Raw genomic sequence first — 26,117 nt, 5'->3', positions numbered from 1 at the left:
CACGCTGACAAGGCCCTGTACGATCAGACTCCCTGTTAGACGTCCATGTCCTAGTTAGCCAGCTATACAACTGACGCTCAGAGACTAAAGCCCTTTCAAAACCAGGATACAGGGAGAAACCACTGCTCGCTCGCTACCTCTTTGTCCCCCAAACCCACTGCCCAGCAGGCGCTGGGATGAGCCTTGAGATGAGCAGATCATCTGGGGTCTGTATAACCCAGTTTCCGTCCTTCACACCTGTGGCTTCCCCACCCTCGTCCCTGGTTTGGAAACATGAGGAGCTCAAGACTGAAAGTGAAGCTCAGATTCTGGGCTCAGGGAGGTGCAGAAAACAGCTGTGGCCCAAAGGTTATTCAAACCAAGACAAAACAGGAGGACAGAGTAAGGCAAGTCAGCGATGCCTGCCACCTACCAGGACCGATGTCAGTCCTGGTCTTCCCAGTGGGGAGCCCCCCACTAACAGAGCGGAGGGTGGGAAGGGGGAGGAGCATAAAATGAGAGCAAAGCTAAGGGAGAGTGGAGATGGGCTCCGATCTCACCCTGCTCTCCTCTCCAGCTGCAGGTGCCCAGCGTAACAGAGTCGCCGCCCACTGCAATTCAGGTCCCAGCTCCTCTGGCCCTCTGGACTCCTACAGGACGACAGGCTGAGAAGGCCTCCGCAAGGCTTGTCCCTCCATGACCCACACAGGTGAGACCGTGGGAGGCAGAGGACAGGCCCAGGATGCCTGGTTTAACAGCGTGGCTCACACGCCACAATTCAGACACAATCTGTTTGAGTGACACGTTTTTATGTAGGTTTTTAGGTAGGAACCTAAAAAGAAGGTTCTGGGTGGTGTGGCCTCCCTGCACTGATCTCACTTCCAGCTCGCACCTTAGCCATGCGGTTCTCTATTCCTAAACTTCCATGACTGCCTCTGGGCTGGGACAAAACACTGGGCTGCTGCTCCCACAGCAGGGCAAGTGCCTGGGTCTGCCCATTCCACTGCTGGGCAGCAGACTCCCAAAGACACGGGGCCTAGGCCCATGCTGGGGAGTGGGGGCTCCAAGCTTTGAAACACCTCGTCCTGCCTGTGGACGCAGAGAGCAAGCTCGCTCACCTCCACCCGCTGCTCTGGAGGATGTGAAAAACAGGATCACTTGGTCAGACAGGCGTTCTCTAGAAGACGAGTCGACAACACTAAGCTGACAGGCGTAGCCTGAGAGGAAGTCCCCAGAGCTGGGTCCAGAGCCTGGTTCTGAAGGCTGCACCCTGGGAGGCGCGGAGGCCAAGACTGTGTTTTAAACTTCAGATCTGGAGGCTCTGAAGAGAGGCAGGGAACAAACAGGAGTGGCCTCAGAGTCTCAATTTCTCTGGACACAAAATCCTCTTACTTACGCTTCTTTTTCCAGCATGTTTCAGTAAGACCTCTAACCTGCCGGCAGAAGTGCCAAGGAGCTGGTGGGCCCTGGGCAGAGCCCTTCCTATTCCACCCTCACAGGGCCCTGGATCCACATTTGGACTGGCCACCTCCTGCTCAGGCCTGACCTTTGCAGAACCACCGGGTTTGTTGATTTCAGATGAGGGCCCACCTCCCTTCCTACCAGAATCATTTACCTCATCTGATCGTAGATTACCTAACAATATTCCAAATAAAAAATTCCCGACTTTTCCACCCACCAGTTCACAACCCACGAAAGGCAAACAAACCCATTTCTTTGGGGATTAAAAAGAGTTTTTAAATACAATAGTATGAAAATATAACTTAAAAATATAAAAGTTAACAGTATACGGAAGACTTAAAAATCTATGTTTTGCCCATGAGTCCCATAGGAAATAAACATATACTCAAAAAACATTAACACTGTGACAGCTCATAAAACCAGCTATAGAAATCAATAGTTACAAAAGCCATTTCGAGTAAGAAAGCGTTGCGGTTCCAACCTGGTCAATGTGTAACTTTTAGCCCCAAAACGTGTTACGTCTTCACATTCCCCCGAGCCTTGGCGAAAGGCTCCACCCACAGTCTGTGTGCACGTGAGTTCTCATCCTCGAGGCCACCCGGCCAGACGCAGGACAGGGCTTCCGGGTCCCTCACAACACTGCTTGGGACGACAACACACAAACAAAATGCCTCGCTTGCATATTTGGTCAGTGTTTGTAGTGCAACTGAGTGGGGACCTCCAGCTGCCACGCCGGGACAGCGGCCTCCCTCCCTCGGGTCACAGTAGTCTAGGAGTGGGCAGAGACCGTGGGAGGAGTGGAGGTAGAAGAGGGGCAGAGAGAGGAGGGGAGGGAAGACGCAGCGGAGTGACCCTTGGCCAACTGGCGGCTGGCCGGGCCCCGACCCGACCCCAGCTTGAGGATGCGTCATACAGGCAGCCCGAAGCGGTGCTTCTTTTTCTTCGTGGACTTCAGGGGGGTCAGTCTCCGGAGGTCCTCCTCCACATCGGACTCCTCCATCTCGTCATCAGCCGAGATCAGGATCTGAGTGGTGGAGAGGCGTGGCCCTGAGTCACTGCCTGCAGTGCCCTCTTCACCTACCCACCCTGGACCCCAGCACAGAATGCCAGCCTGTCTAGGAGGCCTCAAGTGTCGGGTTTCTTTAGGAGACGGTGATGAGGAGGCCCTCTTTACAGAGTGAGACAAGGTGGCCCACCCCAGACATTTTTTTACACCACGTGCATCCACGGGCTACTGATACCAGTGCTGAGTCGATACGCCTCCCCTCTGCTCCCGCTTCTCCATCCAGCCTCCGGCTGTGACCGAACCCACGTCAGAGCAAACTTAGCCTACGGTCATCCTGGCAAAAAAGCCCAGTCTTCACACATGGAGTCCTAGGTCCTTGAAATTGGTTCAAATACAGCAAAAGCAGACTGAAAAGCCCCATTCTGAAAGGAAAACACCTGGTAAACTTCTGAAGACAAAGAGAAGCCCTCCGCTCTTCTGAGCCCCCAGAACGATGCAGCCACGCAGCTAGGGCATCCAGGGCAGACACTCGTTCACCGCCCACCTGCCTGGCTCCACAGACCTCAGAGCACCAGGGAAGGACTGGCACAGCCCAGGTCAGGATGGAGAGGCCTGAAGCGCACCTATGCAAGGGGAGCTCATTCTCCTCCCCGGCAGGGCGGTCTCACCACCCCTCCCTGCAGGGCTTCCTGCCTCCAGTCTTGGTCCCCTGATCAAACACTCTGGCTCCCTATCTGCTGCACAAGCACATTCCCATTCCTCACCCTGGATCACAAAGCACCTTGCCCAGCTAGCTCAATCCTCTGCCTGTACCTACTTCTTGTCATTCCGTCCTACCCTCCGGAATATATGCTACTCTGGCCACAGTGAATTTCACATTAGTACCCAAATGCCAAACCACATGACCACAACCGCTCAGGAGCAGCTGCTTCTGCCTGAAACACTGTTTGTCATTCACCTAATGTTCACTGCGCTGTTACAACCCGACAGGCCTCGTGCCAGATTCTAGGGACACCTAGAGAAGAGACGGGCTTCCCCTCTGTCTGCCATCTAGTCAGCTTTCAAAGCTCCCTCCAGGACGCCCCCAAGAGCTAAACCAACTGTTCCAAGTCCTCACAGGGCTTTGTCAACGCCTCAACCTCCGAACTTATCACAGAGTGCTACGATGGGCTGTGCAGGCGGTCATTTTCCTTGTCCAAAAGTCTGAAGGCCTCAGCCATTTCTGTAGCCCCCATCCCACAGCGCAGTGCAGGTGCAAAGTGAGTGCTGTGGGCTGCCTAGGACACACAACCTCGCCTCCAGGCTCCTATTTATGACCACCAATCTCCCTGAAGTCCAAATATTTGAACTCAGGAAACTTGAAAATACGGGGAGATAAGGTTCTCCCTGGGAGGTCTGGCTACTCCTACAGAAGTTTCCTGGTGGCTTAGCCAACACTTCCCTTGCTCTTTGGACAGGCAGGGATTCAAACACCTTGATGCTTAAAGGTCGACGACCAGGCCCACACATCCGTGACGGCTTCCCTGAAACAAGGCAGCTCCTCCCTTTCCTGTCTTCCTCCACTGACAGAGGGGCTACTGGAGGCGAGCCACCCCCAACAGTTGCTCCAGCTCCCAGCCCTAGGAAGGCCCACGGGACAGCAGGAGTGGGTCCAGGCTGGATGGGAGCTGCCAGCCTCCTCTCCCTCCCGCTGGCTGGCGCTGTGACTCAGCACTCAAGAGAAGGACAGATGCAAACACGAGACCAGACCCCTCCTGGGTCAGCGGCACGAGGGCTCGGCCCTACCTCAGACTCCGACTCCTCGTGGGACGCGGCCCTTCGGTAGCGGACCTTGCTGCCGTTCCTCGAGTCCTGGTTGGCTCCCCTTTCTTCTAGTTTAGCTTTCGTCCTTCCCTTTCTCATGAGGAAATTGTCCACTACCCAAAACATCAGAGCCTGGGGGAAGGAAAGTGCAGGTTACTCCGGGATAAGCCATTTGTGAAACCAAGCTGAGCAGCCCCACACCCATCCTTCTCACCCCTGCTCCAGATCACAGCATCGAGAACCAGGGAAAGGAAAACCTCCAGGCCCCCTGCTCTCTCTCTCAGCAGTCTACGAAGAGATTCCCAATCTCTATGTCCCTTCTTCTGTTTCACCCCAAGGGGTTCTGTGGTGGTGACTGATGGGGACAGCCTGCTCTGGGTGCCGCAGCAGTTGGCAGAGCGGGGCCTGAACCAAGGTCTCCGGACTCCTAGTGGGGGCTCCTCCCCTGGGCCGAGCAGGTGGCCGGCACACCTGCCACATCTGTCATCCCCAGGTTCCTTTACCGTTTTCTTTTCTTATTTCTTAATTTCTAGCCAGAGTGCTCATGAGTTCCTCTTGGAGCCCTGCGGTCAGGAATAAACGACGGGGGTGAATTCCTGACGATCTTAATCTTAATCTAGAAGCTGCTGTTACACACAGAGCAGGGAGGGCAAGACAAAGATCCCAGAACCCTTCATTTTGCACAGAGGCCCCGGAGCAGGGATGTGCATGTTGAGGAAGCAATCCTGCTATTTCCAGGTCCGGGGTGGGGATAGGAGGTGGCAAATGCTTGCATGGAGGGACCCGAGGGCTATAAGGGGTTTTCTCCATCAGACTCAGAATTCTGACAGACGCGGGAATGCAGGGGGCAAACAGGGTAAAAAATGCAACAAGGCACTGACATTGACAAAGAAGGGGACAATCAGCATGACGATGGCCAGCTTCAGGTCTGGGTTTTCAATGGGATTCAACAGGGCCACCTGTAAAGAGAAGCAGACTCAGTGAGGGTGGAGGAGACCCCAGAGAAAGTTTGGGGCAGGGGTGGGGGAGTGGGGGGTTGATGCGGCACTGGAAATCACCCACGAGGCCTTGCGAGGGGGCTTAGCTTAGACACTCCCCCCAGAGCCCTGATGAGAACAGCACCTCACACCCAGGGCCGCACAGCCCCCAGACCTGACAGCTAACAAGGGACTGACGCCCTTGGAGACTACTGGGAGCGGTTAGTGCTTGAGAAGCGAAGCGACGCGGGGATGGGGGACAGGGGTGGGGCGGGAAGCACTTTACGAAGCAGGCACGGGGTGGGGTTGGAGAGTGTGAGGAGAGGAAGAGGTTGGTGGGCGCTCATCACAGCTACTAGCAATGAGGTGCCGACCACTTTCTAGCAGAAACCCTGCACTCCAACCGCCTCCTCAAGGGCAACAGCTCCCAAAAGCCTTGGTTTATTTTCTTAAAAAAATAAATCTCAGCCACAAATAAAACGAAAGCAGGCCAAGATGTGAGTTACTTGTCCCCAGAGTCTCTTTGGCTGGTTTCCTGTGGGCAGTGGAAGCTTAACTGCACAGCCCTGGGGCCAGAGGGCAGGGTTAGGAACCATGGGAACCTGCGACCAGCCACACTGCCTGTGGCACCAAAAGGCTCGGTTAAACCACTGGCCAAGAGAGGTGTATGAGGAAGCACCTGCAAACGGAGAGAACACCCACTGACAACACTTACAGTTAACCGACCACCGTAAGCAAGCCCAGGGTGGGGACTGTATTTTCATGGGCTTTATATATTCCAAGGCTTAATCTAGAGCAGACGTGTATGGCCGAAGTGGAAGGATGCTACGTAAAAAACTGACAAGTTACTGCTCTTGATAGGTAGCCAGGAGCTGCCCCATCAGAACCAATCCAGGTGTATTCATGGAGTTAAAAACAACAACCACCACCAATTTGGTTTCCCAATAGGGCTGGGGTCGGGGAGTACTGTCCTGCTTAGCGTCTCGAGGAGCTGGTAAAGAAGGGAACAGGAGGCAAACCTTCTTCCACTGAAGTATGAGGAGGACAATGAAGACGACAGATTTTTCAAAAATCATGATCACGATGTAAAGGGCACACTGTCCAACCCAGGCTCCGCACTGCAGAGGGTCTCCTGCAGGGAGAGCGGGCTTGGTCACGCGGGGCGCAGACACCAATGCCCCGCCCCCCCACTGCCCACAGCTCCCGTGAGCCCTCACACCCCACCCCACCCCAGAGCTCCTGAATGAGCCCTCCAGAGCACCAAGAATCAGCTCGGCCGAACAAACAAGTGTGGGTGTTTTAAACAAAATCAGAGAATTCCTAATTTGGAGACACCAAAGTGGCCTTTCTTCCAAGACAGCCCAAGATATAATTACAAAGCACTAAAGTTAGTAAGTGCCCATTGCTGGAGCTCAGAAAAGCTGGCTCTTTTTGTCCACTGGCAGCAGAGGCTGTGTTAAGCAAGACTGCTATTATTATCCGTTGTTGATTTTTCCAGTGGCTGTAGTGCTACCCATCCTTTCCCTTGTCCATGAGCGGGCTGAGGGTTTGAATCATGAAGGCAGCAAATGACCTCTCTGTTTGCCTCCTACCCCTGACCCACTCTCCCGGCCATTCCTGCTGCCCTCAGCCCTGAAAGCAGAAACCTGACTCTGGGGAAATTCAGATTCTGTCTAGGGGGGCACCCCAAAACACCTTGGGCTGGGGACATGGAAGAAAAGAGAGGAGCCAAGGTGAGGAGGTGCTGTGACAAAGGTCCGTCTGTGATCCCATTGGTCACTGTGCTTGAGAAACAGCACAGGAATCACAGGAATCCAACAGTCCGTACTGGGGGACACTCATCAGTGCCTCCAGAAAGTTTCAAAAGGGACTTGATGAAGGGTGGAGGACCCCTCCAGGGAACATCCTACATCCTCAGTGACAGGCAGAACCCAAGGGATGGGTGAGTCCCTGGGAGCCACAAACGCCTCCAGAGCGAGAGACCCCGGGGAGAGTGGGGGGGTGGGGGGACGCCGCCAGGGGCCACTCTGGAAGCCCTGCCGGAGCTGTGTGACCACGTTGGCCCGGAGAGGGCTAGAGAGTAACGCTGCAGGGGAGACAAAGGCCCCAATCCAGGCTGTGAGGAGAATCTGGCCTCCAGAGGAACATCCGGCTTCTCATTTGATTCTGCAGTTTCTGCAGCAATCCCTGTCCAGCATGGGTGCCGGAGGCCCGCAGCCTTGCCAGCTGTATGTGGTGGAAACCCAGTGGACACCTTCCAGCAGCCGTAATGGACACAACCCCAGGCCATTCCCTTTTCTGGAAAAGCTCTGGAGAAGTGCACAGAAAACATGCAGAAAGACGTCACTGCCTCTTCTGCGGTGTCCTATTTACTTTCACATTTGAGCCAAAAAGCCATTTCAGAAGTGCAATCTCTCCTAACTAGATTTTTAATGGAGTTTTGTAATCCTTTCGGTAAACTACCTGATGTTATTGAGGAAAATCCTCAAGAACAGCAGCTGAAAATACTTGTTAAAAACTGTTAAGTGAAACAGGGGACAGTCAGACAGAAGCACTTGGTAGGATTGGGACTGAATCCCAATCTAGTCTGAATTGGGACTAGTGTGTTTAAAAGTCAACACAACGAGTTAACATTTAATATCAAAAGAAAATATACTTGCTCAGAGCATGCTCACTTCATTTGCCCCAAGTTTTAAGTGGCCGACAGAAAAAGAAGATGCTTTTCCTTCTCAGGGGGCCTCACACTGCCCCCTGAATTCCACTGCTCTGAGTTTCAGAGCCACAACTTAAGAGGCAGCTGCCTCTGTTTTTCATGTAGATGCTTGAGTAAGAAAGTCTAAAAACACGGTGAGGACTTCCCTGGTGGCACAGTGGTTAAGAATCTGCCTGCCAACGCAGGGGACACGGATTCGAGCCCTGGTCCAGGAACATCCCACAAGCCACGGAGCAACTAAGCCCGTGCACCACAACTACTGAGCCTGTGTGCCACAACTACTGAAGCCCACGTGCCTAGAACCCATGCTCCGCAACAAGAGAAGCCTCCACAACGAGAAGCCCGTGCACCACAACAAAGAGTAGCCCCCACTTGCCGCAACTAGAGAAAGCCCATGCACAGCAACGAAGACCCAAGGCAGTCAAAAATAAATAAATAAATAAACAAACAAACATAAATAAATACATGGTGGAAAAAAAAGTAAAAAGTCACATGTGACCCCACTCTCACACACCGTTTCCTCCAAGCAACCAGCCCTCGTAGCCACAGCTGGAGTGAGCGCACATGAGCTGGTTTTTCTGGTTTGTTTCATTTGAGAGTCTATCCACAGCCTCGTCTTTTAAGGACAGACAAGCCAGGCATTCTCGCGTGCTCTGCTTTTTACCACACTGGACACACTGAGGTACGTGGGCGTTTGTTTTTGTTGGAATATTTCCTCAGGATAAATCACAGGGATGGATGGGACCAAAAGGATGGAACACGTCTGTAGAGAGGCCTCTGGAGGGAGCACAGGGACAGCGGTGGGCAGCAAAGCCCACACACCACTGGTGCCCAAAGGACAGAGACCTCGTTTTCAGGGCTTCTGCCTAAGGAAGAGCAGCCTGGTCTTCAGACTGCAGACACCACGTACTCCCTGGACCCTGTCTCGCCCCTCAGGGCTGTGTGGTCTATTCCCCACGGCCCATGTTCTTGTTAGCAAGTTCACCTTCTCTTCTAGGGACCATGGAAACACCTAGAAAACAAGCCCCTTTTCTTCTCTCACCTGAGAAGAGAGCTCTGTGGCCTACCTGGAACTACTGCCTCAAGTGGATGGGCTGGTTAACAGGTGCAATAGGTAGAATAATGTCCACAACCTAATCCCCAGAACCCGTGACTATGGAGCTACTGTGGCAGAGACTCAAGGCTGCAAGTGGATTAAGGCTGCTGATCAGCTGACTAAGAGAGAGCAGCCTGGCCTATCCAGGTGGGCCCAATGTAATCACAAGGGCACTTTAGAGTGGAAGGAGGTGGGGGAAGGTCAGAGCATATGATATGAGAGGAAGTCAACCTGCATCTGCTGGCCCTGAAAATGGAGGAAGGGGCCACGCGCCAAGGAATGTAGGTAGCCTCCAGAATGTGGAAAAGGCAAGGAAACCGATTCTCCCCTTAGAGACGCCAGAAGGAACCAGTCCTGCTGACACCCTGGTTTTAGTCCATGAGACCCATGTTGGACTTCTGAACTACAGACAGTAAGATAATAAATTTGTGTTGTTTTAAGGCACTAGTTTTGTGGTAATTTGTTTTAGCCGCAAGAAAAAATAATAGAAATTGACAAAAATAGAAACCAGGTAACTGACATCCACCATCCTTCCTCAGCCTGGGGAGGGAGGACCCGGACGGTCCTCGATAAAGGGCAGCTTCACGTGGAAACACCCTGGCTTGAAGACTCTGGTTCCCAAAGGCAGGGGTGGGATGACGCAAGGGCAGGGGCTGAGGCAGGCTAAGTGGGTGGAGGAGGGTGGCATGGAAACAAGAGGTTTAAACAACCACTGCCTTCTTCCTTTCAATCTCTCTTAAGGATGCAAACAAAACACACTGGGAATAGGTGGTACCATAATGTCCAGCGTATCAGGACCAGACTTGGCCTCCACTCCCAGGTCACTGAGCGGCATGATTGGCTATGAGTGGCTCTCTCGTAGCACTGCTCAGCTACAGTTAAGTCGAGAGCCCTGCCTTCCGGAAGGGATCTTAACAGCAAGAAGAAGCTATGAGCACTGCTCTTGGAGATGGTGGAAGGATTGCATATCTCAGTGTAGCAGCCAAGAGGCCCTCCAAGCTGTGCACTGTCTGGGTGAGCTTCCTGTGTCACTCAACCCCTGTGGATGCCTATCCTATAAATGAGGATGATGTTGCTTTGGTCCATGTGCGCTGTGGTCCATTTCCATCCTCCAAGTTGAGGAGTCAGTGACTTGGAGCTTCTCTGCAGCCCTCCCTGGAGACACAGGGGCGCACGCTGTGTGTCGGACACTATCTTAAGTCAGTGACTCATCAGGCATCAAGTAACAAGGCTAAGAAAAGCCCTTCCCTGAGCTCATCTCCCGTCAATGGAGACAAACAATTACTTAAGATTTCTAGAAATACCCAAGGCACTCACAGCCAGCTCCACGAACCGGCTCCCCTTTCAAATGTCAGTCCCTTGTGAGTCCTCAGCCATGTAGGAGTGAGCGGCCATTGGGCCCAGAGCCATGAGCTCTTCAGGAGGTGTGACCAGGAAAGGAGAGTGGGATCCAGAATCCCACGGTCGTTCCATCACAGAATCCCTCCTTCTTGTCCCACGTGCCCCTCTCATGGCAAAGGCTCCACTGATGTTGTTCCCATGAACGGGAGCTCCTGGCTCCAGACAGCAAGGCCTGTTGTGAAGGTGGGAGACAGCTAAATCCCCAGAGCGGGGCAAGGCCAAAAGAAGCCCCTCTCACCAGCAGCCCCTCTGAGGGCACATCGAGCTGTTTCTCTGGGGGTACCAAGTAAAAGGCACTGCATTTGTGCCCGGAGCCAGCATGAAGGCAGCTTCCTACCCAGGCTATATCCCATGGGGTATGGCAAGATGGAGTGGGTCAAAGCTGGGCCAGCATCCCCAGGTCACCTGTTTCAAGCTGTGTCTCTGTGAGTTGAGGATTCACCTGGTGTCCCTGGTGACCGTACATGCCGGATGCTGGGGTGGGGGCAGCCCACGGTCAGCAAGGTGACTTGGCCCCAGGGTGGGGGGATGGACACTCCAGTCCTGACCTTGTGAACCCCAGTAGTGGAATGGCCCAGTGACAGGACAAGCACAGACATGCAGCAAAAAGAGGGGCAACTCCCAAACTGAGAGCCGCCTCCCATCTCTCTAGTGAGGTGGGCAGGTGGTATGAGCCTGGTGGGAACTGTGGCAGAGTGAGGTGGCCTTACAGCCCTGCAGGTGAGGGCTGTGCCCCTCCCTGCCTCTAGGGTGTCTCCTGTCTCCTAGGAGCCTAGGCAGCGAAGCAGGCACCCACCTGCCTCGGGCATGTGGCAGGAGGTTGGAGCTCAGGCTCCAGAACAAGCCTCCCCACCACACAGAGGACACAGCCACCAGCTCTTGGACCTTCTCCGAACCCAATGGCCTGGAGGGCTGTACGGGGCAAGGAGCAGAGCCCCCTCCAGGAAGCCCCCTCCACAGCCCTGTCTAGTGTCCGTGGTACGTTACCATATTCGCCAAAACGCAGGGACTCCCACTGCTGCCACTCCACCAAGACGCTGACGGCGCGCACGCCCATGTAGATGAGCAGCATGCCCACGGTGGCGTCCAGGAGGAAGTTGATGAGGTACCTGTGAGGAGAGGGCACAGTGGCACCATCAGGAAACACCACCCAGGGAGCTGGGCCCACGTGCTTCCAGGGCCAAGGTCAAGGCTGGGGACCCAGCACTGTTTGGTCCTGTTCTGGGAGGTGGGAGCCTCCAGTGTGCCTGTGCAAGAGGCTGCAGGGCTCACCTCCGGGAGCCCAGGAAGGCCTCACGCCCCGGGACAGTGCACTGCTCAAAGTGGATGGAGGAGCGACCAAGAAACTCAAAAGCCCTCAAGTGTTCCTGCCAAACGAAGACTGGGACAGAGTGCCTGGAAGCAGCCAAGGAGGCCGGCAGCAAAACAGAACTTAATCGATAAAAATAATTTGTGCCATAACTGTTCACTCCCTGGAGGCCCAGCCCTCCCAAGGCCCCGAGACAGTGCTGCTGCAGCAGAGCAGTTCAGGAAATGGCCACCGGGGTTTCCTAGACCAAAGAGGGCAGGGCCCTGTGGCCCCTGCTCATCCCTGTGCTTCAGAGCCTGCCATGGAAGCAAGCACAAGTAAATATTTCTAAAGAGAGAGCTTAACCCCCCATGGAAAAGACAAGATGATGGAGGAAGGAGAGGAGGGTCAGAAGAGCATGCCCACCCTGACCTCTCGTTCTTGTGGGGTCTGTTTTCATCTGTCCGACACACACTCCTTCCCTCACCAAGGAAAGGCCCCTGGCTCACTGGCCTTCCCCCGAGGGCCCTAAACACAGGCTGCAGCTCTCCACACAAAGCAGGAGACAAGCAGTCACGGGGTCAGGTGCTAGCCCTCTAGATGCCACATGGCTAGGAAACCCCCCTAGGGAAGCTCTGGATAACACAGACCAACTGCGGCACTGCTGAGCTGCTCAGGCTTGAGACATTTTATGCAGGCCCATGGCCCCAACCCCAAGGCCCAGCCTCAGCGGCCTCAGTGACAAGCACAGCACTCTGAAACCTGAGGGAGCATGTGCTGAGGGGGGAAGGGGGCGGCTGCCAGGGCCCTGGAGTGGCGAGAAGACCAGAGGGAGGGGACGGCCTTTTCTTCCTGCCTGCCCTTCCTCTTTAAAATCACAAGGGGTCACTCTCAGACCACAGACCAGAGAAGGCATAGCGACTGCTTCCCAGGCAGTTTCTCCAAGTCCACAGCTGAGCTCTGGCCCTAGGCTAAAGCTGCTCTCAGATGCTTAAACTGCATTGGTTTCAAGTGGTTCTGACATCTGGGACCCATCCTGAAAATATCAAGAGAACCTGATACACATGCATGCATTAGTTCATTCATCCCTCACCAAACACTGATTCGAGTCTACTGTGTGCCAGGCCTTAGGAATAAAGACAGAAAGCTCTAGACTCTATACTCAACACAGGTGACACTGGCAGCCAACAGGGTATCCTGTGGGTCCCGGAGCCAGACTGGCTGGGATCAAATCCCCGCTCCGTCACTCTTGAGCTGTGTGAACTCAGTTAAGTTATATAAATCTCTCTGTGCCTCAGTTCTCTAACTGTAAATGAGGATAATCCAAGTATCTATATTGCAGGGCTGTTATGAGGATCAAACGAGTCAACATACGTGAACAGTGCCTGCCACGTATCAAGTGCTACACAAATGTGCTGTTAGAATCATAGCCCCTCGGATGTCACAAAAGCCAAACTGCCACCCAGAGCAGTATCCCCAGCACGGGGCACCCCTGCAGCCACAGGAAGTTGTTCACCCTCCTCTGTTTGTACACTTCTCCTCTCCCTGAATTGACTGGCTTCCCTTCTAGGTCTGTAGAGTACCAAGATGCCCCAGGTCCAGCCCAACCCTTCCCCCACTTGTAAAAAGTCACAGGGCTATTCACGGATGATGGGGTTGCAATGAATCCTGCTGCAGCACTTGCTCTTCCACAGGCCAGGACCTCTCCACTCTGTGGGGCAAGGCCTGCTCTGCCTGCCTAGTCTCCCTCCAACAGCTCTTCAACCGACTGCTGGAGCTCACCTGTCTTTCCTATGTTTTAACGACAATATCCTCTGATTGAGCTATTAACATCTTCATTGGCAAGGGCCTCTATGACTTCCAACGTTGCATGTACTCATCATCTCATGAAACCTTCGTGGTGATCCTGGGGATCTGGACGAGGAAACAGAGGCTCAGGGAAGTTGAGCTGCCTTTCCGCTGATTGGCCTCCCATTCAAGGGCTCTTTTCACCACACCTAACTCCATTTTGGGCCTTTTCTCCTTTGGCTAAGCACTCGAGATCTGTCAGCAGTCCCCTCTCCATCCCAGCTGTGATTCAGTTTGTCAAAGTCCACCAGTGACCAAGGCGGCACCAGGAGACAGGGTTCCTCACCCCAGTGCCTCCAGGGTGAGCAGCTGGCTCTCAGCATATCCTGGCCAACCAAGAAAATCCACCAGAGGATGACACAAGCTTGCTGCTGGGCTCAAGGGTTAGAAGAACAAGGCCCTTTCCTAACCAACTGCCCTATGGGAGGATCGCCCTTCCGGCCCCATGCTGTGGGACTACACCCTAACAGATTACAACTATCCAGGTCTTAAGGTAAAAAACCCTGGGGAGGGAAGACTTTACAACCTCCTTCTGAATCGGGACCTGAACTAAATCTCAAAATTACACACTGTCACCAAACAAGAGAAGCTTAAAGGAACCTTCCAGTTCAAATGGTCTTAAATATACACTGAACCTCTTGGCAAGGGACTCACCAGCCCTCCACCCCACTCTCCCTCAGAGGCACAGCAGGGCTGGGGGGCATTCCAGGCAGAGAGCAGTGCGAGCAAAGGCAGAGAAGCAGGAGACAGCTGGTGGGGTTGAGGGCCACCAGGAGCAGCCCAGCATGGCTGGGGCACTAAGTTTGAGCGAGGAAGGCAGCAGATGGAGCCAGGATAGGGAAAGGGAGCATCCTCTTCTACTCCATCTGCTAAGAGTGGCACTGTTCGGGTGCTGTCCGCAAGGAGGACAGGTATCATGGCCCAACTGGGGTTTTAGGCAGACAGCTTTGGGGGCTGTGTGGAAGGCACACTGACTGCACTGACAAGGCAGAACCACCCGTGGTCTTCAGGTCAAAGAGGTCAACGTTGGTCAATAAATGGTCAACAATGGCTTTGACCCTGAATGGCTGACACCACAGAGAAGCCCCTATGTGTACTGCTCCAGCACAGACACTCCTTTGAGGCATTATGCTGCTTTGCCAGGGGCTGCTTGGAAACTGGGAGACATAAGGGCACTAGAAGGCCAAGGGACAGAACTTAGGTTGATTAGCAGAAAGCCAGAGCACAGGGCAACTGTCACTGGGCAAAACCTTAACACCCAGCACGCACACAACAATCTCTCAGATGAGCACAGAGACGAAGGGGAGTTGCCCCCTCCCCAAGCTAGAGGGAACATGACTGGCAGCAGAAAGCAAGGCATGGAGGGGCAGGTGATGTTTGCACTCAACTATGGGCCACTTACAGTGAACAAGGGTCCTCTTCAGTGAGATCTGCTAGGTATACATTTGCAAAGTGGATGAACAGCATTCCTATGGCTTGTTTGGAAGTGTCTAAAAACCTGTACAAAATAGAATCAGCACTTACTATCACTCTGACAGGAGGGTAATAACCAATTTGGGGAAAACGATAAGTCTGAAACATGAAAAAAAAAAGAAAAAAGCCACTGGGGAGACCCCAAACTTCCAGTTACGAGTCACCTCTTCCTGGGACGTTGGGACTAACTCAGGCTTGGCGTTTCAGCCCCCTTTCAAAACCGTAACACTGCATCCCTGAAAGGCCACTGATTAATAACACAGATTTAAACACACGAAACACGTTTAAAATGTGTGTTTTCACTTTTTCTTTCTTTGTTTTGCGGTACGTGGGCCTCTCACTGTTGTGGCCTCTCCCGTTGTGGAGCACAGGCTCCGGACGTGCAGGCCCAGCGGCCATGGCTCACAGGCCCAGCCGCTCCGCGGCATGTGGGATCTTCCCGGACCGGGGCATGAACCCGTGTCCCCTGCATCGGCAGGCGGACTCTCAACCACTGTGCCACCAGGGAAGCCCTCACTTTTTCATTTTTGTTACTTCAAAACAAAATGCTTGAACACAGCTTTGGATGGGGTCTGAGGTGCCTCTACTTTAAAGAGCTCCCAACCGACTTCACACACAAGCTGAATGATGTGCAAGCTTAACGAGACTTGCACTCATCCAGCACTGCCTCTGGAACCCTAAACAACCTTCAGCTGCTGCCGCTTAAACAACTGGCTCGTTTGGGGCAGACAAACTTTTCAGTAAAGGGTCTGAGAGTAGATATTTTAGGCTGCAGGCCATCGTCCTCTGCAGCAACTACGCACTCTGCTGCTGCACTGTAAGAGCGGCCAGTCACTAGCAGCCCACTGACACTTTATTTATGGAGACAGACAGCAGTCAGATTGGGCCTGCGGGCTGCAGCTTGCCAGCCCTTGGACTAGAGGACAGGAGTTTCAGACAAGAAAAAGCAAAGTTGGTAGTCTCTGGGACAGGTGGCAGGAGCACTGTGGAGATAACGTGGGCCCTCAGTTTCTCCTCGGCCATGAACACCTGGGGACCACTCACAGTCTGCGGTCGAGGAACCTTTGGATTGTGGTCACCTCTCTTGGCCTCCCAGGCTGGGCATTCAGAATTGGGCCAGGCCACTGACAGGGGTGATAAAGGGGGCACACAGGCATGGGTCTCAGGGCTGGAACAGACCTTAGAGATTATCCAGACCAACCCTGCAACTGAGGCCTGAAAATCATTTCCTAAAATCACGGCAAAGTAGGAGCTGCCAAAGGGGATTGTGTGTAAAACCCAACTCCACATTCCCCCAGGCCCCCCACCTAAGCTAGATACCCAGACTTGAGAGAAACCGACTGGTGGAAAATAAAAACGAATTATCAACATTGAGAAATAATGCACTGAAGATCAATCAAGAATATGCTTATAATTTTATTAAGGGGCCTTTATCACAGAGATTTATCGGAAGTTTACTCTGGAGGGAAAGTAGCTATTGTTAGGACAGGTGCAAGAAAGATGGCTTCTTGAGGGCATTAGTTGTCCCGAGGAGCTGGCTGTCTCCTTCTAAGTGATTTATTTTTTTGGAGTTTTGTCTTTGGAAGCTATGTCTGAAGCTTTAATCACCATTTCTATGAAGGAAAAACTGTTGCCACAAGGTCATCCTGGGACTAAGAAAGACTAGTTTTGGGGAGAGGGGCATCTACATGGTACATTTCACTTATCTCCAAATTTAGATGATTTTTTTGCTTATGCATAGAGAGTCCAAAGATTTAACATAGTCCAACAAGAGGCAGACATAACTAACAAAGCCTGCAGCATGGACTGATACATCTGTATCATCTTCCACCTCCTAAAACTAGACAGCAGAGTTATGACAGAATCGCCACCATATGGCTGTCACTAGCCCTATAGTGGGCTCAACAGTTATCTGGAGAAACAGAAGTGCTTTCATAATATACACAGTTCCTGATGATTAACTGGACTAACGGATTTCAACACTTTATGTTATGTATAATTGCTCACATGCCATGCCCCCCCCAAAAAAACCCCCCCAAATAGTCAAAAGCATTCTAGGAATGAGTTAATATTTAAATACGCACCATATCCTCCAAGGACGTCTTTCATGCTTTGGTTCTCTGAAGCGTTTGACTGAAAGAAAAGATAGATATTCAGTACCTTTCTACAGTGATAAGGAAGCAAAGTGCATCTAACAAGCTGGGGGTTCTCGGCACACTCAGTGTTTAAAACCACTGAGTCAGGGTACTTGCTCTTTAACATGGGATGGATGATGTGCAAGAAGCCGTGAAGGTCTCAGAGGCCCTGTTGCTACCGACCAGGGGACTCTTCCGAACTGGCTACTTAGGAAGAGTGGCTCCTCACAGCATGTGGAAAATTGTATTTTCTTCTTTGTGACAAGGGTCTCTCAGACAGGGACTGGAAACCGCAAAGGGGAATGTAGCTACTTCTAAGTTCAGGATCCAACGACAAACCCATCCATCCGCCCACCCACCCAAACGTTCACAGAGTGCCTGCTCCAAGCCAGGCGCTGTGGAGACAAAGGCAGAGGCAGCTGTGGACAAAGGGAGGGCAGACACGTACCCGCAAGGGTGGCGAGCGCTTAAGAACAGATAAGTCTGAGGCAGAGTGAAGGCAGGAGCCCGCCTGCCTGCCTGGAGGAAAGGCACCAGTCAGGAAGGTGGCCAAGCCCAGTCCTGGGGACCGGGGACGAGGCTAGCAAACGGACCAGGGAGGGGAGAGAACAGCCGTTCTGGACAGAGCACACACCATGAGCTGACAGGCACAGGGACATGACGTGACAGAGTGTGTGTGGCATAATTTGATTTGGCTTTAATATAGCAGGTAACAAGGGAGACAGGTTGAGCAGCGTCCTGAGTGCCAGGCCAAGGAGCCTGGAATGAATCCTGCTGGGAAGGAAAAGCCAGGGAAGAGACCTAAGCAGAGGCAAAGACACGGTGGAAATGGCGGAAAAGCGGCTCTGAATTGTGTAGATGGTGGGTTTCTGGAGGTGGAGAGGACTGAGCAAGGATGCTGATTGTGTCCCAGCACCAGGCAGTGGCACTCCCAGCACAGGACAGTGGAGGCGGGACACTCATTCAGCAACAGCCTGACCACGTCGAATGGCAAAGGGCTCCCCAGACTGACATCTTCACCTCAGGTGGGTCTGAGACATAACCGTTTACACTGAAGGAAACAAAAAAGTTCTAAGTGTCTTGTCCTCCACTGAAGCCCTAGGCAGACTTATTTCTACAACGACTCTATCTACTAAAACAAACAATGCAAGTGCCGCATGTGTGATGTTCTCCCACACAGAAGTACCGAGGAAGAAACAGACACGATGGTAGCAGGCAAGAACAGACTTCTGGCAGAGCCCCAAGCTGCAATGAGGATGCAGGAAGAGGAAGGCAGGGAGAGAGAAACGGGTGGCCAATCAATAAGCCCTACTTCTCTAAATAAATACAGGCAGCCTCTGGGTTGCAAAGCAAGGACTGTCTATGCACAGAAATGAAATGTCTGGTGTTTAGAGACATTTTGATAGAGAGACCAAAAAGCAGGTGAAATTGTGAGGAGGGCTCTCATCCCGTTGACACATGACAGATCCAAAACATCAACAAGGCCGAAGAGTCTTGAGGGAGGAGCTGAGGGAGGCCCAGAGGTTCTGCAAGCATCCTCTGGGCTGAGGGGCTGGGGGCTCAGGAAGGAGATGCGGAGGGAGCTGGGCCAGGACAAGCCATCTGGAAGGAAAGCCCACAGGCAGGGCCAGAGCGCCTCCTGCTCATGTGTTCTTCTCCTCAGGGGAGTCTGTCCCCATCAGCATAAAATAAAGGACATCAAAACATAACCCAGGAAGAATGTCCTCATTCTTAGGAGATACATGCTAAAGTACCAGAATGGGTACAATTTACTTTCAAGTGGTTTAGGTGGAAAATTATACATTATTTATGATAATTATATATAATAAATATATTATAAATGGTATAACTTGTAATTATAATTACACTATAATTATAAATAAATACAAAGTAATTATATAATATTTATAATTATATTAATATAATATACAATAAGTAAAGAGAAGCAAATATGGTGTTATGCGCCAAATTGTATTCCTCCTCCCACCCCCCTAATTCACATGAAGAAGTCCTACCCCCAGGACCACAGAATGTGATTACTTGCAGACAGGGTCTTAAAAGAGGTAATAAAAGTAAAACAAGGTCCATGGGTGGGCCCTAATCCACCATGGCTGGTGTCCTTATAAGGAGATTAGGACACACACACAGACTGAGGGGTGACCATGTGAGGACACAGTGAGAAGACAGCCACCTGCAAGCCAAGGAGAGAGGCCTCAGGAGAAACCAAACCTGCTGACACCTTGACCTGGGACTTGCAGACTCCAGAACCGTGAGGAAATAAGTTTCTGTTGTTTAATACACCCATTCTATACTTTGTTATGGCAGCCTTAGCACACCAATACATGTGGCAACACAGTAATTGATAAACCTAGATGAAGGACATTTGTGTATTCATTAAATTTATTTAGACTTTTTTTTTAGGTCTAACATTTTTTGAAATAAAAAGCTGGGAAGAAAACACACTCTAGAAGAATGAACCAGTCGAAGCATTCATCTGGCAATATCGATCAAAACTGTTAATACCCACACCCCTTAACCTGCAGTGCACTGACAGGTACGTGTTGCACAGGTCTTACTGCAGCACACGCCAAGATGTATATAGGTCTTCACTGTCAAAACAAAAACCCAGGAAGAAGCCATCAGTGTGGGGGCGGGTATATACATCACGGTACGAGGCAACACCATGCAGTTACTAGAAACAAGGTAGATCTGCATGGATTAATATGGAAAGACTTCCAAATTGTATTAACAAACTGCAGAGTAATATGCCTACCATGATTCTGTTCAGACCCATTTTTAAAGAATATATATTTCTGCTGGTATTACGCAGGGGTTTTTTCCCTAGGATATGTAAGTGACTGTTAACAAAGGCTTCCTTTGATGAAAGGAATTATGGGTCAGGGGACCCACAGACTTTTTATATCATTCTGAATGGTTTAAACATTCTTCCATGTTCATATTGTTTTTATTTCAAAAAAAAAAAAAAAGACAAGTCTGTGTCAGAGACTTGTATTAATGCAGCAAAGTGGGACATGGGAGAAGTGATGTGACTCACAGCTGGGCTCTGGTTCAAGAAAGGGAGAGGAAGGGTGTGTGCAGGCTGTCCGTGTGCGGGAGCGCCCTACACGGGACTCAGAGTGGATTCAGATTCTTCTGAAGAGCAGACGTGTGGCTCCTGCCTTCTCCCTCTCCATGTCCTACCCCCTTTCCCTAGAATATATGAGTCTAAAATCTTTTTTTTTTTTTAAATTAAAGGAAGAAGAAGCATTAAGAGAGCTACTCTAGATCTATTTTGGAAAAGAACAGAAGATCCCGTTCACCCAGCCATGTGTTATTGAGGGGCCTGCTGTGCTATGGGGCCAGTTCAGCAGGTGACGAAATAGACAAAACCCCCCACCTTCCTTACTTTCAAGGGGGGAGAGAGGAGTAAACACAGAGCATGTCAGGCAGCAACAAGGGATAGGAAAGCAGGAAAGGAGTGAAGGGGCCTGGGAAGTGGGTTTGCAGGGACAGATGAGGAGGCCCGGAAGGTGAGCATCAGTCAGTGAGAATCACCCGTGTCTGCGGAATAGCCGTCAGGCAGAGGCCAGGGATAGGCGGGAGTACGGGACACGAAGTCAGGCCTCCCAGGCCTGTGGCCCAGGGAGCAAAGGCTCCCCTTTGCCTGCAGTGACGAGGGGGCAGCTGCAGGGCAGGACGCTGTGACCTACAGTCGAATAGGCTCACCCCTGCTGCTGTGCTGAGCAGCCTTCAGGGAGACCAGTATGAGAACCCACGGCGAGGCCGCGGTGGCTTAGCCAGCTAGCAGCAGGAGAGGACGACAGGAGGTGGGATCCTGGCTGTATCTTCAACACTAAGCCGACAGAACTTGCCGACAGGGTGGATGGGGGGGTGTGAGGAAGAGAACAGTCCAGGACAACTCCAGAGCTGGGAACTTACACTGTTCCACTGCACTTCTGGTTCTGGTTTGGTGGTGGTGAAAGGTGGGAAACTGAGGGGACACAAGACTTCTCTGCAGGTAAGAGATGAGGAGCTGCCTCCAGGTCCCTGATGGACGACGAGCCAGGTAACCGTTCCCAAACAGGCCTGTTCCCCACGGGGCTGCGGCAGCTGCTCCCTCAGAAGCTCCAGAGAGTGATTCAGGCTCAGCCCTCGGACAACCGATCTTTTCTCAATTCCTGGTGCTTCCACAGGATGGAGAGAACTCAGACGGTGCAAGAGGGCAAAGCAAAGGGCAATACATCCTTTCTAACGTATCCACCACCGTCCCGAGGCCGGAGGGCTAGTGGAGGGGAAGCAGGCACACCTCAAAGGTAGGTCAGGCCCCTGACACTCTGCGACACTGGAGCTGGAACCCAAGGTTGACGGAGCAGCGCCCAAGAGAGGCCCTCGTGAGACAAAGAAGGGGGGGTGGGGGGGTGTTGAGAGTGGGGGACAGACAAGGGGGCCGTTGGGGCGCGCAGCCCTCGGAGGGCTCCCAGCAGGCTGTCTGCCTTCATGCACACACGTCCCAGAGACAGGTGTGGGGCCCCATCGCCAGAAAAGCAGTAGTGGCCAATAGCCAGAGAGACGTGCTGTGAGTCCTCTGCTACTATGTGACTTTATGTAAAAAGAAAAAAAGGAGGGGGGCCTCTATGATCTAGCAGGTTGACCTCAAAATTAAATAAGAGAAAACAGGTGGAAGCAGCTGGCACAGAACACGTGCTCAGGAAAGCAAACCACACCCTGCAGGCCCTGTCCTGGACCAAGACGTCTTCCCTCTCCTCCCCTCTGTGTCCACTCTTCCCAGACCTGGGGCCCAGCCACCCCATCCTGGTCCTGGTCTCTGAGAAGTGTGTGACCTAGGGTCTGCCAGCCACAACCTGACCTCTCCACACCAGCCTCCCTCTTGTGCCTGCAGGCAGCTCAGGGTTCTAGGAATCCCCCCAATGTTCTGAGTGTTCCTCTGTGGCTCCTTTCTACCTCCCAGTGGCTCTCTCCTCCCTCCACAGGCTCTCCTTCCTCTGCTTGACCCTTGGGGAGAAGCCCCCCCTCTCAGGGTTTCTATGCCAAGGGTTCATCAGCCTCCTCCCCCAGCCCTGGCCCCCAGTGACCCTCCAAGTGCAGCCTGGTCCCGCAGAGTCGTGTCTCCTGCCCACCCTGCCAGTCCTGCCTGGCTTCCCCGTTTCTGCATAGAATGGAAGTCTCCTCACCCCTGGGGCCTCCATAGTCTCCTCCCCTGACTCTGTCAATCTCTCCCACCAACTCTGCAATTGAGGAGTCATCTGGATGTGTCCCTTTCCCCGTTTCTACCACTGAACTAGTCCAGGTCCTCATGACTGCTTTCCCATGCCAGTGAGACTGCCTCTTCCCAGGCTTCCCAGTCGCCTTACCCACCCACCTGCCCACCCATTCCTCTCCCCATCCCACCCACAGCCAGCAGGTACTCTGTGCTGGGGATACTAAAACGCATAACACAAACACAGTCCCTGCCCTCAAGGAACTTTCAGTGTAATTACACTGCACATCATTTAACTTGCCTGAAACACAGCTCCCTTCTTTTCCAATCTTACTCATTTTTGAATTAAAATACATCTTTTGGAAGAGGTAAAGTGTATAAAATCCAGAGTACATTCTTTTGGTTAGAACTTGTAGGGTACATCTTTTTCAATCTCCTTTCTTTCAACTTTATATTTAACATGGGTCTACTGTAAGCAACATATAGCTGAGTTCCCCCCACTCCAAATGTGGCTGGCAACTGAAGAGTGGTCCTCAAAAAGGTATGTCCAAATCTTCACCCTCAATACCTGTGAATGTGACCTTACTTGGAAAAAGGGTCTTTGCAGATGTAATTGAGTTAAAGGTCTTGAGAAGAGATAATCCTCAATTAACGGGAGGTGTGGGGGGTCCCTAAATCGAATTACAAGTACCCTTATGAGAGAGAAGAGCGGAGAAGAAGAAGGCCTTGTGAAGACAGGAGCCTAGGAACCTCTGAAGCCACCAGAAGTAGAAGAGGCAAGGATTCTCCCCCCTAGAGCCAGTGGAGGGGGTATGGCCCCGCTGACACCTGGATTCTGGACTTCGCGCTTCCAGGACTGTAAGAGGATAAATTTGTTTTGTTAAGCCAAGAAGTTTGTGATTATTTGTTATGGCATCCCTAAAAAACTAATCAGGCAATTTTTTTTACTTTTACTTTTTGTTTTTGTTTTCTTGGCCACACCCGGATTGCTTACGGAATCTCCCTGACCAGGGATTGAACCCCGGGCCCTCGGCAGTGAAAGCACAGAGCCCTAACCACTAGACCACCAGGGAATTCCCTTTCCTTTTCTTTTTCTTTTTAAATTAATTTAATTTAATTAATTTATTTTTGGCTGTGTTGGGTCTTGGTTGCTGTGCAAGAGCTTTCTGCAGTTGCGGTGAGCGGGGGCTACTCTTCGTTGTGGTGCACAGGCTTCTCATTGTGGTGGCTTCTCTTGTTGCAGAGCACGGGCTCTAGGCACCTGGGCTTCAGTAGTTGCGGCACGTAGGCTCAGTAGCTGTGGCACGCAGGCTGTAGAGTGCAGGCTCAGTAGTTGTGGCTCACGGGCCTAGCTGCTCCGCGGCATGTGGGATCTTCCCGGACTGGGGCACGAACCTGTGTCCCCTGCATCGGCAGGTGGACTCTCAACCACTGCGCCACCAGGGAAGCCCTTAATGAAACTTTTTGCTTTGACAATGTGATCACTGAAAGGCAGCCTCAGCATGGCTGTAGAGTGCACTCTTCAAGGCACGTGGGCGCCCAGGAAGCAGCTCAAGTGAGGTTGGCAAGACTCCCACCTGCCTTCCTCTCTGCCCACCTGTTCTGGGCCTCGGCTCACACCCTCCCCTGAGGGTACCAGGGCATAGTGCTCACTCTTCCAGAAGTTTTGTGTTTTTGGTGCCACACAACAGGAAGGCAGTATGGGTGATCAGATTCTACCTGTTTCACACCGGCAACCTCGTCACTTGGTTTTGCACACACCTCTCTGAGTCAGCACCTAGAGGGCAGGTACCTGGCAATCCACTTCCCTGTCCTCCTCGGAGCCTCGCCAGTTGATGCCCCAGGGACTTGCTGAGTGGAGGAAGAGAGATGGGATTTTATACAGGGGTGTTTCCTTTTATATCACAAGGAAGAAGACCTAAGAGGTGGCACTGCAAGTCAAATCACAGGAACTGGAAGGGAAATAATTTCCTCAAAGCAGCTGCAGTCCTACTTAGAAACCGAGTCATAAAAAGCACAACTGTTTAGAAATTAAACCACACAACTTAAGAGAGCCATGTCCGTGCCGGGCGCACCCTGAGAGAATTAGAGTTAGACGCGTATAAGGGGCAGTAAGAGGCTCCTGACTGGTGAAGAGAAAGCAGGGCTCAACTGAATGACAACAGGGTAAACTGGGCTTCAGAAGATGTGATTACCAGGAGGTAGCAGTCCCTTGAGCCCCTCTTTATCTGACGGCACTTCCCAAACCAGCATGATGAGGGTGTAAAATCACCCCTCCTGCGGATACAGTACAGGAAGAGGCTTGTGAACCCGGCAGGCTTCTTGGCAGAGAGCTTCTCTTTGCCGTGAAAATCCACCAAGGCAATTCAATTACAACATAAAACGTGTGGGACATTCACATTCTTACTGCTAAAGTGTAATCTTGAAGCTAGAAGGTGATCACAGACCACACAGCAGCCACTTTAGCATCTGGCATTTCACAAAGTGATACAACAGAAGACACCCTGGATGGTGCCACGTCATAGGCTACGGAAATGAGTTACAGGCTCTTCACCAGTCCCTGTGTGAGATCTCGGGCCTCGGGATGTGAGCAGGTTTCCACCCCCTGGGGTGGGGGAGGCTCCAGAGACTATGAGCTCATGCTTTCTTGTTCATCCCAGGGGGCAAACCCTCTCCTTCCAATGACCTGCAGCCAGAAAAAAACCCAGAGTTTTAGAGCCTTCTGCCCAGTGACAGGCTGCTGACCAGGACGACACTCTGATGGCCTCATTTCTCAAGCTGCACCACGGTTCAGTGGCTCACGCAACAGAGGCTTCCTGTCGAGGGTAACAGACTGTTTACCAGGGCAAATGGCAAGCAGCCCCCACCTGTGCCAGCTGGGGATCAGTTCATAAACTAGGCAGTTTGGAATCTGAGTCAGAGCCGGAAGGGTCCTTGAGGGGCCAACCTCCTCGGTGTAAAGGGTGAGGAAAGTGGGAGGAAAGAGCTGATTTGTCCAGGAGCACCAGGTACTTAGTAGTGGAGCTGGGGTGAAATCCGAGCCACCTGAGACAGGCCTCCTTCTGTAACTGGTACTGGCTGGGCCAGTGACCTCAAACCACAGCTTGCTGGCTCTGTGTTCCCAGGACCCCAATCCCAAAGGACACAAACTCCTGGGGGTGAGTAAATCCACCCTCCCCGATGGAAGCAGCAATCTAGGAAGAACCCAGAAGTGTTTCTGCACTTTCCCTAAATTATAAATGATCATCCCAATATCCAAGCCTCCTTAATGCTCCCTAGTGGTGTGAAAACCCCAGAGGTCCTCAGTGTCTTCAGAGCAGGGAGAAAGTTCCAGGAAGACACTGAGGTAGCCTGCTGGTTGCCCCCCAAACCCACCGACCCCTCTTTTTCTCACTAAGGAAGCCCCTTCGGTAGCTTGCAGACTGTGTCCTCAGCCTCCCCTGCAGCTGGGTGCGGCTGTGTGACCAAGTTCTAGCCTAGGACAGCTGTACACCCAGACTGGGCTGCTTTTCAAGAAGTGAAGAGCCACGTGATTCTTACGACAAGGGACTAAAGGCAGTCCAGCTGGGGGTAGTTTGAAATCTAGTCCCTGCTTTATCAAAAGTTTTATTATTTTAAGCCAGTCACTTAACTCTTCCGGGTCTAAGTGTCCTCAGCTGTCTACGTCATAGGGTCAATGTTGGGACAAAAGCAGCTGTAGCAGGTGAGTGGTGTGACTG

General features: G+C 52.1%; 1 protein-coding gene across 1 annotated transcript in view; it reads right to left on the bottom strand.

Moving 5' to 3' along the window:
* Positions 1 to 2,324: 2,324 nt before the first annotated feature.
* STIMATE (STIM activating enhancer) overlaps positions 2,325 to 26,117 on the bottom strand; it is a 50,789-nt gene continuing 26,996 nt past the window's right edge. The window contains exons 2-8 of the mRNA XM_030867420.3: positions 17,130 to 17,178; positions 14,975 to 15,070; positions 11,424 to 11,545; positions 6,246 to 6,358; positions 5,131 to 5,208; positions 4,232 to 4,381; positions 2,325 to 2,464 (exon numbers count right to left, since the gene is read on the bottom strand). Of these exons, the coding sequence (XP_030723280.1) occupies positions 2,348 to 2,464; positions 4,232 to 4,381; positions 5,131 to 5,208; positions 6,246 to 6,358; positions 11,424 to 11,545; positions 14,975 to 15,070; positions 17,130 to 17,178 (725 nt within the window). The 3' untranslated portion in view covers positions 2,325 to 2,347. The remainder of the gene's footprint in view (positions 2,465 to 4,231; positions 4,382 to 5,130; positions 5,209 to 6,245; positions 6,359 to 11,423; positions 11,546 to 14,974; positions 15,071 to 17,129; positions 17,179 to 26,117) is intronic.

This window comes from Globicephala melas, chromosome 11 (assembly GCF_963455315.2).
Source record: "Globicephala melas chromosome 11, mGloMel1.2, whole genome shotgun sequence".
Taxonomy (NCBI): Eukaryota; Metazoa; Chordata; class Mammalia; order Artiodactyla; family Delphinidae; genus Globicephala; species Globicephala melas.
Note: the sequence above shows the minus strand (reverse complement) of the source record. Positions and strands in the feature narration are given on the sequence as shown.